This window comes from Antechinus flavipes, chromosome 3 (genome assembly GCF_016432865.1).
Source record: "Antechinus flavipes isolate AdamAnt ecotype Samford, QLD, Australia chromosome 3, AdamAnt_v2, whole genome shotgun sequence".
In the NCBI taxonomy this organism is placed as follows: domain Eukaryota; kingdom Metazoa; phylum Chordata; class Mammalia; order Dasyuromorphia; family Dasyuridae; genus Antechinus; species Antechinus flavipes.
The window spans coordinates 2,016,779-2,029,122 of record NC_067400.1 but is presented as its reverse complement, the minus strand read 5'-3'; the positions used below and the strand labels follow the sequence as shown (position 1 = coordinate 2,029,122).

The window sequence follows — 12,344 nt, the reverse complement described above, 5'->3', positions numbered from 1 at the left end:
TTTGGCTTCTTTCATTTAGAAAAAAGCAAGATCAGGCTTTGTAGTCATTATAGCCATCAGGAATATGCCATTGCATTCATCACATCAGCAGCAGCAGCAGCTCCACCAACAATGCACAGCTTTTCCTATCTTCCCATTCTCTCTCCAAAGTTGACTCTTCTTCCCCCTCCCCCCCCCCCCCCTTTTTTGACTTTGCCAATTCATAGGCTATCCAAAAGCCAGTGTTTGGTTTTACTTTTTTCTTAGTAGTGATCAGAGGCCTTCTTTCATGGTTGTTAATCATGTCCATTCTTTTTTTCTAAGACATTTGAGGTTGTACCTTTGGGCACTTATCCATTAGAGAATGGTGTTGAAGGGTGTGTGTAGAGGGAGGTGTCATGTGTTTTTTTCTATACTGCTTCTCTTCTTTGTTCTATTTGTTGTTATTGTTGTTTTTTTTCAGTTTCATGTCATTAAAGTTATTTTGTCTTATGTGGTTGCCTTCTCTCCTTTGGTGAAGGATACTTGTCCTATCTGTGGTTGTTAAAGTTATCTGCTCTGCTTCTCTTCTGATTTTTTAAAATGGTGCAGTCTTTAATATTAAGGTTCCATGTTCGTTTAGAACACACTATGGAATTGGATGTCAGTTGTGGATCTCTGTCTAAAATCTGCCAAAGCTCTTAACATATTTCCCAGCAGTTTGGGTCAAGTATTGGGTCAAATTATTTACATCTTCTAGTTTATTGGACACTGATGATCCCGGCTCTTTGAACATTTTCCCCTCCATGTTGGAACTCCTAATTGGAAACACAGGGTCCATTATTCTAAGGCAACTATACAAAGAGATTCATCTCCTTTAAAAGGAGGAAGGCGATTCCTGGAGCATCTTAGACTACATGACAGACCAGAAGACATCACGCTGCATGTGTTGACTACCCTTTCAGCAAAAGCAATTACCCTCATGTGGAGCTGAGGAAATGTCTTAGCACCTAGAGTGAAAATGGAAGAGCTTTTCCCTCCCCTCCAGCTAATAATGAATTCATGAATCAGAGTTCTCTGGGTTTATTTTGTAGAAACTTTTGAAAGTAGTCAAGGAGTGGGTGGTCCTTAAGGATTCCAGACTTTTTTATTTCAGCTTATGCGACTAAACAGAAAGGGCCACAAATCCCTTCAGGGGCTGAGAAGTTAACTGCTGCTGCCTGCCCATTAGGCAGTACCCAGTCTTCTCATAGCAAATATCTGCGACTGGATTGCTGATCCCGGTACTGGAAACCTGTAGCATTCAGTGAGCTGCCGGAGCTGGAATCCCTGCTGGGCCTCCCACCTTTGTCTGTGTTTCCATGAGTACTCATTTCTCTCAGCCTCGGAGCTCCTCGAGGGCAGGGATGTTCCCAGCTTTGTCTTATATTAGTCAGAAAGGACACAAGAGATAGTGTCTCACTCTTGGCTACCCCTGAGTGTCTAGCTGGGCCCTGTTTTACCACCCAGGATTCATTTGGAAGAATGACCTCAGCTGATTGTGAATTGCTTGGAGTAGGAGGTTCAAACCCCCAACAACCCCCATTCCCACCCAAGGAAACTATGGTTGGAGGTTAGAAAGTCCGGAATTGAGTGATAGGGAAAATAAGGGATTTGGAGTGGGGGAGGGGAGTTGGAATGGAAGTTACTAAAGATTTCAGGAAGAAGACTTTGAATATAAATCAATAGGAACAGCAGAAGGAAATAGGACTTCTTGGTCTCCTAAACAAGTTCAGCCATTATGGGTAGTTTTTGTCCCTTGTTTTCAAAGAGAACCCGAATGACATCCCTATTGTTGAGGTGCACACTCAATAGACATCAGTTTAGCAGGCTCTCCCGGAGCACAGAGAATCCACGTGGCCATTGGAGTAGAAAGGTCTGAATTTCTGCATCTCGTGTTCCTTCTGCTTTGCTCAAAGTACAGCACCTTCTTTGATGAGGGTGTGTGGTGCTGGACAGTTCTATTTCTGCCAGTCTCCTATGTCTCTCAAGGAAAAAATATCCTAATATCACTTCTTCTGTCCTCCATGTGAGCACTTGCCTGGTGTGAGTTCTTCATTAAATGTTCTTTTAGATAAACTTACTTTTGGTATTCAAACATGGCCACTTCATTGGCTCGAGCTTCTTGAAGAAGAGTTTGAATGTTTGGCAGTTCGGCTTGAAAAAGGACATGGGAATAAATACTTTTAAAGAAGAAAAAGAAATGATCCAATATTTGATGAAACAGGGGATCCTGTCTAATTTGAGGAGAATATGAACCATAACATGTTTGAGTGGGTTGTGAAAAGAAATGAGGACTTCTGGAAGCCAAGATTGTGGAATAAGTAGAAAATTGAAGTCTGGAACAACAGAACTGGCAAGCAAACTGGCAGGAAAGGTCTGTCTCATTCAGGTAAAAGGGATTGCGGTTCAGGACAGGAGGTATCCCAGAAAGCCAGCTGCAAGCCTCTGCCATTCACCAACACTTGGAAGACCCCCACCCATCCTGTCCCCTCTCCCTCCATGCCTCAGCATACCCAGGCTACAGATAGACAACAATGTATGGGCAAAGCTCAAAAGAAAAATGGGATTTGCTCTCAAGCCCCAAAAGAACTCAGGGAAGAGAGGTAGAACATGGCAAATTGTTTCACATGAAGAGGCATGAAAAGACCTTTTACAGTGGTAGGGAAGATGGGAGGGTGGATGGTGGGTATCACCTGAAATTCTCTCTAATCAGAATTGGCTCAAAATTGGGAATAATACACACAAGCAGTTGTATGTACTTCCCAACCTGGAAGTAGAAAGGGAGGAGATTAAAGAGGGGAAGGAGGTCTTACAGAATGGAAGGCAGATTGGGGGAAGCAGTGAACAGAAGAGCAAAATTGGTGAAGAGGGAAAATATGAAAAAGATGAAAAATAAAAACAATCATCTTAATTGTGAATGCGAATGGGATGAACTCTCCCATACAACAGAAGTGGATAAGTAGAGGAGATCAAAAAACAGAATCCTAGTTTACAAGAAACATACTTAAGTCAGAAAGACATGCTCAAAGTAAAGAAAGATTAAGGGCTAGAGCTATAATAAAATTAGGATTTATTTTTATGAAAAATCCAATAAGATAAACCACTGTTTAATTTGATTGAAAAGAAAGCTAAATATCCAGTATCAAAAAATGAAAAGGAAGAAACTAAAGCAATCATTATGAACGAGATAAAATGAGATCTTTCAAGACAGTTGTGAAAATCGAGTAAGGCTTCATCTATTTCAAAGTTTGAGTAGGCCTGAAGGACTTTAAGGTCAAGGGCATACTTAAGTCCCCTTCTTGTTATCCTCCCTATTTCAGCCAAATATGGGCAACTATGTACTTGTTGGCCAAGTTCAATTTCTTGGGTAGTTCCCGCGTTTAGAATGTAAGATCCTCAGCCAATAAGGATGAGGGTCAGTGGTGGGAGGGGAAATTTGCATCAGGGATAAAAGCGCCGACCCTACCCCCTACGGTGCTTCCTCCCTTCGACTGTCTGCTCGATGGTGGGACGCCCGATTCTCGCGAGAACGTAAATAAACTTTGCTTTGCTTCTAGAGATCTATCCAGCTGTTTTATTAATGGCTTTTGACCCACACAATTAGAAGATATTTTGCCTAATTACATGCCACAATCTGAATGAAATTAATATTTATAAAAATATAATTTACCTAGATTAAAAGGCAAGGAAATAGAATGCCTTAATAACCCCCTTTTAGAAAAAAAGTTGAACGAACCATGAATGAACTCCCTAAGAAAAAAATCCCCAGGGCCAGATAGTTCCTAAGAGAATTCTACCTAATATTTAAAGAACAATTCTAATACTGTATAAATTCTTGAGGAAAATAGGGTCCTATCAAGTTCCTCTAATAACACAAATGTGATCCTGATGCTTTAACCAGGAAAGAGTTAAAGCAGAGAAGGAAAACTATAGATCAATTTCCTTAATTAATATATTGGTGCAAAAATTTTAAATAAAATATGAGCAAGGAGATTACAGCAATATGTCGCAAGGCTTATATTCTATGACTAAGTGGGGTTTATGCTTCAGATGAAGAGAAAAAAAGAAAAGAACAAGCAGGTTTAGAAATCCAGGTCTCAGACAAAGCCAAAATAAAAATATACTCAGTTAAAAGAGAAGGAAACTACTTGCTAAAAAGTACCAGACAATAAGTAATATTAATGCTAAACATATATGCTTCCAGATTTTTAAAGGAGAAATTCAATGAGTTATAAGAAATAGAAAAACTGTATTTGTGGAGGACCTCAATTGTTCCCTCTCAAAACTTGATAAATCTAATAAAAAAATTAAGCAAGAAACTAAGGAGGTTGAACCTTTGTAGAAAATTAGATGCTAACAGAAAAGATAGACCTTCTCAATATGTAGCGTGTAGCCAAAAATTGCCCTGCATAGGGCATAAAAATCTCAAAATTAAATGTAGAAAGGCAGAAGTATTAAATCCTTTTTGGATGCCATAAAAATTACACTTAACAAAGGACAGCAAAAAGATTAAAAATTAATTGGAAACTAAATAATCTAATCCTAAAGAATAATTTGGTCAAAGAACAAATCTTAAAAACAATCAGTTGAAACCAAAAAAGAAAAAAAACCACTAGAAAGCATAGGAACAAGTGTTATCTGTAATGCTAGATAAGCTAGAAGCCTTCCCTGTAAGATTAGAATTGAAACAAGGATGCCTATTAGCACCACTATTATTCAGAATAGCAACATATCAGTAAGAAAAGAAAAATAAAGCAGTTAGAATAGGCAATTGTATTGGAAACAAAATTATCACTCCTTGCAGATGATATGGTGGTATACTTAAAGAAACCCAGAGAATCAAGTTTAAAAAAAATACTTGAAATAATTAACAACTTGAGCAAAATTTCATTATTTAAAATATACTCATAAATCATCAGTATTTCTATATGGTAGATCAGTGGGATAGATTAGGTAAACAAAACATAGTACTAAGTGACTGGTAGTGATTTATTATAAATCCAAAGGCCCCATTAGATAAAAATTGTTGGGGAAGCTGGAACACCACATGGAAACCTGATTTGTAGAATGGCTGGACCAGTTCAAAGCTGATTTCTTTAGCCTCCATGAGCAAAACATTTAGATTTTTTCTTTCTGATCAGCTTTACCCATGTGATTAAGTATGAGTTGTAAACTTGCATTTCTGTTCTCTAATGGTTTTTCATGCGGCTTTAGGTTCTGTTACTTTTTTTCAATACAACCCATTCATATCCTTTGACCATTTATATATTAAAATTGCTTTTACTCTTACATGTTTAAATCAATTCCTTATTTATCTTGGAAATTTCTTTATCAGTGAAACTTATTACAAAAATTTTCCGCAAATTTTCTATCTAGAAAATAGAAAATGATCCTTGCTATCATTTTTCTTTGTGAAAAAACTTAAATTTTTTTAGAATCAAAATTGTCCAGTTTGGTTTCTATTAATGTTTTTATTTACTGTGTAAGATGTTGGTCTATATCTAGTTTCTGCCAGAATGCTATCTAGTTTTCCCATTATTTTTTATCTTATTTCACTTGCTAAAGCCTTTGGTTTTATCAAACATTAATTCCTGAGTCTCCTTAGCTTTATATGTTGTCTACAAAAATCTGCTCCACTAATGAATTTTTTCACATTTTAATCAGCACCAAATCTTTTAATGATTATTGCTGTGTAATTTAGCTTTGGTACAACTAAGCATGCCTTCTCTGTCCCCTCTAGGTATTTCTTCCCCCTCCCCCATTTTTCCCCTGATATTTTAAAACTTTTTCATCTCAATATGAATTATTTTTCAGTCTCTTTGATATGATTCTTTGGGTGGTTTAATTGGTATGGCATTGTACAATTAAATTGTTGGGGAGAGGTGTCATAATTTATTATATTGGTTTGACCTACCATAAATCAAATTGAGGTTGTCCTTTAAAGACTATTTTATAGTTGTTCTCATATAAGTTCCTCTCCACGCCAGTAGATTCCCGTTATTTTGTAAATCCAGTAGTTATTTTAAATATAATTTCTCTATTTTTCCTTGCCTGAGTTTTGTGGGTAATGTAGAGAAAAGCTGATGATTTAATGTGTATTTATTTTTCTGATATTTAAAATTTTTGCAGATATTCATTACCCATTTTTATCTAAAAGTGGTTTTTTCCCCTCTGTTTTGACTCTGTCTGGCTTAAGTATTGAGTGGGACAGGTGTTAGACCTGACTAATCAGAGACATCTTCAGGTACAAAGAGAAAGCATTTATTTAATCCCTGCAAGGAGAGGCTCAGACACACCTGGGAGCCATCCCAACTCCTGCCACGTGTTCATGGAACCTGGCCAGCTTCCACTTTGTCCAGGACTTAAAAGCAAAAGACCCAAGCCTTCTCGTTGGATAGACTAAAGGGACGTCACCATCCTTGACCAATGGTTACCAATGTTGCTGCCTCCCACAGGTCATGTCACTTCCTGCAACTTCACTAACTTCCTGTATCCCAAGGTTCAAAGTTCATCCCTTCAGAGATCATGTGACCCCCAGGGTCCCAGCTCTGGGAACAGGGATCATGTGACTCACTACTGAGAAATACTTTATCCTATCAGTCCCATTCAGTATCAAGACTACCTTTGTATCATAGAAGGACATTAGAATCATTTCTTTTTGCTATTTTCCCCAACATTTTGTGTAATATTGAAGCTTATTATTCCTTGATTGTTTGAGAGGATTTTTGCTTGTAAATCCATTTCGTGTTTGCGAGTTCATTTATGTCTTTTTTTTTCCTCTGAGATTAGGTTGTTTTTAGTTTTTCTTTTTACTGCATTTAATCTGTTCATCTGGTGACTAAGGGCTGAACAAATCCAGTTATCAGAGAGCAATGCATATTATAAATGTTAAAAAGTGACAAAAAGCACAATTCACAGAAACCTGGTAATGTTGACTGATGAATAGAACCAAAAAAAAATGTTTATAACAGTAAATGAAAACAGAACAGTGTGACATTGTAGATGAACTTAAGAACTCTAGATAACTCAGTGTATAATCAGTGTTCCACAATGTCACCTTTGTCATTATTTTTTTAATTTAAATTTTTAAGCATTGGTTTTAATTAAATCAGTTTGATTTACTATCAAATTTATATGGTGATATCTTGATATTTCATTTTCCCCATTCAGGTAAAAATAATGTTAACATTATGTTTTCAGATTTTGAGTTCCAAATGCTTTCTCCCTCCCTTTCTCCTCCCCCACACATTACTGTTTAAAGAGAGATCAGCAAATATTTGTTAAGTCACTGCTAAAAAGTATAGCTTATGTTTGAGGGGGAGAAACAAGTTCATTTAGGATCTGTTCAGCTTGATCAAAAGCATAGGAATAGGAACAAATAGAAAGTGAAAGCCCAGTGTTGGGGAGGGAGTCAGGAATATTCCTGGGTAAAAGAGAAGTCTGTTAAAGAAACAGAAGGATTGGGGAGGGATCACAGCCTACAGTTGGAACCTTGCCAGGGACAGTGTTCTCTGAAGTTAGAAATAGAAGTTGGGGTGGGGGGAGGTAGGATTTTAAATGTTAAATAGAAGAGTTTACATTTTAATCTGGGGGCAGAAAGCCCCCTTGAGTTTTTCCCGGGAGAAGTCTCCTGCTCCAATCTGTACTTGTAGAAAACTGTTGGCAGCTAAAGAAGGGGGTAGAGGATGGACTGCAATGGGGAGAGACTTAGCCAAGAACCCTATGGATGTCTTTGTTCTGGACTAGACCAGCCATTAAAACACAAATGTATTTGCACTTGTTAATTAAGCTTCTTCTAGGACTTAGGGACAAAGCCCTGCAAGAGTCTTGTAGGGACTGCTATATTCTGCTGAGGAGACCCTTAGTCTCCTTTAATTATTGGAAGGAAAGACCAGTCGTTATTGTAACAGACCATTATCTGGGGTAAAGTTCTGTGTGCGAGAAAGGTGTGAGGAAGAGAACTTCTGCAAATGGAGAGCTCCTCGGAGACTTGACCCCTGCTGAGTCCTGACCCCACCCCACCCCTCCCCCCTCCCCAGTGATCTGTGAGGGAACCAGGGGCTCAGGCAGAAGGAAAGGGATCCTCCTACAGGAAGGTGGGAGGATGCCTCTTCCCTGACTCTGGGCTAACCCTGAGAGGATCTTTCCTGGAGGTTCACTGAACTCCCTGACTGCCCTAACTTAGGGAAATTTCTTTCAGGTCCTTCCCCAGCGCCCTCCCTTGTGCTTGCTTCTCTCTGTGTCATTGTTGCCCCTCCCCCCAGAGGAACCCCAGGACTTTCTTTGTCACCCCTGGACCTCGTGTGCTTCTTGGCATATTGTAGGCACTGAATAGAGTCACTTCTCTAGGCTTGACTCCCCCCCCCCCCCAACCTATGTGGTGGAGATAGTGGCAACAGCCTTAGGAGCTTGTCCTGGGAGCCATGAGAGGGCAGGATGGTGGGCATTGCCCGGCTGCTCTCCAGGGGCAGTGCCACATCATCCTTGCAGTCACCCTCCACCCAAGCCCAAGAGAACCAGCCCTCAGGCCCAGAGTCTGCGGGGTGCTGGCCCACTACTGTCAGCAGGAGGTCCCAGGAGTGCAGATCCCCTTCCAGGGGCCGCCCCTGCGGCCACCCACATGTATCTGAACCGTCAGCTGCAATAAGGAGTGGCATTTCTGCTCACACAGCAGCATGGTTCCTGGCACATAGTAGGTGCCTCCACCATTTGAAAAGGAATAAAGATGTATCTTTCATCTGCTCATTTCTCTCAGAGGGTGAGCCTATGGGAACAGTGCATTTTGGGATGAATTTCATCCCCAGTGGTTTAGGGGCTTGGAGGCTGTGCTGAGGCAAGAATCCTGTCTGGCATGTGCCCGAGAAGGGAGCGTGTGCTCCATCTCCGATGCCGACCTTGCTCAGAGGTGGCGAGCTGACCGAAAAACTGCTGATGGGAAGCTTGGTAGGCATTCCTTTGTAAGATAGAGTTTCAGGGACTCATGAGGTCATGGATTTCTCTGTCCCCCAGAGCCCTGGGCTGGCCCTTGGGCACCTCTTAGAGATGAGCCTGGCACAGGCCTACCTCTGGGCCCTGTGGCTTTCTCAATACTCAGTTTACATTTTCCATGCTTTGGCATAAGCCAGACCTTTTAAATAAATGTCTCCTATTGAAAATGGATAGCTTTTCATTTGTTTTCCAAATGTTGCCCAAAAGTGTATTTTGAATACGAAGAGCTTCAATATGTGCAGATCCCTGTGGGCCATAAGAGAAGCCCTAATACTTCCACCTCTGTCACCCTAAAACAGGACTTTATGGCCTCTTACCTCATTTATTCTAAATATTATCGACTCCTGGCGGTCTTCCATTAGGAAGCAGCGTGGCCTGAAGTCTCCGAGAGCCACAAAACTCTTTTGGTTTTAGAGTGTCGGACTTTCAGACGAACCTCAGAATATTCACGTGTCTTCAGGTGGTCCAGTGATGAGGCTTCCGTTTTTCTCTCTTGTTCTGTTTTCTGGGTCAGTTGTTTTTACTTTGAAAGGCCTGCATTTCCTTCAGTTGTCTCACAGTCACTGCCTTCAATTGGATCCATTCAGGTTTTCTGGGAAGTCTTCTGCCCAGAGTGTTAAGATGCCCATTCCCCCTCCCGCTCTTTCTTCCCTAGCTCTCCTTTCAGGTTCTCATCTTGTACTTCCCTAGGTCCTTCCATCCCCAATCTTCCCTGTTAATCTCAAGCAGAAGATAGAAAATAACTTTTCTGGGATTTTAAACCCCACTTTGCACCTCCCTCTGCAGTCTTGATCCACGTTGTCAGCCTTCTCGTTCCCCCCTAATTCTGCCCTATCTCGTGCTGTTTAGAGTGGGCTCCATCTCTGCTGCCTCTAGGAATCTCTTCCCTTTTCCAGCAGCACAGAATGGTGCCCCCTCATGCAGGAAGCGTTGCTTGGATGTCCCAGGATAAGCTCTGCACCTTTCCTTTGGTTGCATTCCAGTGCCGTGTTTAGTATTGGCGTGTGTGTGCGCGCATCTGCACGCGGGCAATGCATCCGTGTAAATGTGGGGATTCTGGTGCGCACATCACTTGTCCCTCCCTCCAAGGGGATGGAACAGAACTCACTTCTTTGGGCCGGTATCCCTAAGACTTCCTTGGAGGATGGATACTGAGTAGAGAACTTATAAATGTTGAATCACTTGAATTAAAAATCAGGTTTCTGAATTACCTTCACCATTTAAAATTTTTTTTATCTGTTAGTAAGGCTTATGTCTCTTTTCTTCTATGCATTAAAAAATCATATTCTAACTGTTTTATTATGTGTTCTTATTGTTTAGTTGTTAAAGCTGTGTATAAAAAAACCTTGTCATTTCTAAGTGGCCTTCTTCTCCCCACACTAGGTCAATGGAACAGATGCAGATTATGAATATGAAGAAATCACACTGGAACGGGTAAATATACATATTAATCGACCTCATTTGTTTTGTGCTTGAATCTGTTGGGTTTTTATAAGAATTGGTTTTCAACAGTAACTTTTTGCTTTGCTATCTGTTCTAATTATCATAGATTCAAAAAAAATCTTTTGAAAAGGCCTGAATAGTGGTATCTTTCTTTAAAAGCACATACACACAAACACACAGATCTATTCTGTTTATGTAGTCTAGTTTCTTTATTAAGTAATAACCAATAATAAATGAAACCAGAAATTGTCCAGGGACAAGGAGTGAGTATTTATTCCTTTTACCTTTCAGTGCAGCACATCTTATCTCAGTTGAAATTTACCAGGAAAAATGGAGACTAGGCTGATGACTTAGTCTCATTTTCATGAACTCCCCAGAAGCCGTGGAAGGTGTCCCAGGGCTTCATTCTGGTAGATAAGGAAATTAGGTTATTTAAAGAATTTTACTAAAATTTCAGCTAACACGGAAAGTCACATCATAATACAACAACTTGTGTTTGAATTATTCCAAACCTCTAAAAGTCAAAGGTAGAAGGGGCTTCCCTGAAGTGTCTCGTGTGTGTGTGTGTGTGTGTGTGTGTGTGTGTGTGTGTGTGTGTGTGTAAAATAGTCTCTAAGGTCCCTCTAACTCTGTATTTCTTATTTGGAAGTCTACAGTATTCTCCATTAGGAGAGATTAATTGAAAAATCTTGTTTGTTAGACTGCTTTGTGCCATCATTTGGACCAATAAAGAATTTTTAAGAGAAGTTAATTTTTAAAAATCAAAGAAAATTTTTAAAATGATAGAAAACAATTTTGTGGACAAAAGCCAAGATGGTGGACTAACTGGAACCAGTTACAGTTATGTTCTCCTCCATAATCGTCCTCTAATAGAACTAGAAAATGCACTTGACTGAACCCTGGTAGGGAAATCAGAGGAGAGAAATCAGTCATTTGTCTGGCCCAGCTCATTGTAGAAGACAGTAGGGCAGTGGAGCCTGTACTTAGCATGCCACATGCAATCATAGGAGTGCCTAGGAAAGGTTTTGCACCAAGAAGAGATCTCGTTTCCATTCTGGGACATTGTGATGTGATGGGGACAGGTGCCAAGTCATCTCCTTGTTACCCACTGTCCAGTTGTGGATCATGAATCCAGGGTAGAGTAAAAAGGAAGCCTGCATTGGAGATGGTGTTGCCAGGCCTCTGGAAAAAGGAAAGCCTTGGGATGAGAAAGGAGAAAGTTCGGAAGTCAGCAGCACAGCGGAGGGTTTCGTTCCCATCCTACAGCCCAATCTGCAGAGGAATAATTAGAGCCAGAATCCCGCAATAAAGAAATCTATCGTTCTACTCCTCTTAACCAACAAGCTACCCAGTGGTATGAGGGAGTGAATTCCAGCAGCTCAGACTCTGATCCAAAACTGCAGAGTTTACACCCAGGACCCAGCAGTGAGATTTGATTTTCCATCCCGGGGGACACTGAAGGCTCACATACCTCCATGTATCTCCAACACCCGATATCCCAAGAAAACAGCAACAAGACTGGCCCTGAAGGAATCATCCAACCTAAAATCAGGCTGGAAGTGTCAGCAGATAGTCAAAAAGTCCTGACATAAGAGAGCCACCGTGGTGGCAGAGAGTTAAATACACAAGTTCAGGAGAGCAGTGAAAGCTGGGGAAATGAGAAATGAGGAGCACCTCAGCTTAACAGGCACGAGACCTTGGCCATGCAACAAGCTCCCTGAAAATGTGAGTGACCCAAAGCAGGCAGTGACTCTATGAGGCAACAAGAAATAGTAAAAAGGAGAAAAATAGGACAGGCAGGGTCTCTCATAGCAAAAACAACTGGCCTGGAAAACATTGAAGACACAATCATTGGACCATGTGAAGCCATGACCAAAACAGGAGTCTAGGACATCCTAGTTCCAAGGAAGGAG

General features: G+C 40.6%; 1 protein-coding gene across 28 annotated transcripts in view; it reads left to right on the top strand.

The window, feature by feature from the left end:
- DLG1 (discs large MAGUK scaffold protein 1) overlaps positions 1-12,344 on the top strand; it is a 149,634-nt gene that overhangs the window by 100,239 nt on the left and 37,051 nt on the right. For all 28 annotated transcript variants that reach the window (XM_051991567.1, XM_051991560.1, XM_051991559.1 and 25 more), the window contains one exon: positions 10,372-10,422. In XM_051991567.1, coding sequence (XP_051847527.1) covers positions 10,372-10,422 — 51 coding nt within the window. The remainder of the gene's footprint in view (positions 1-10,371; positions 10,423-12,344) is intronic.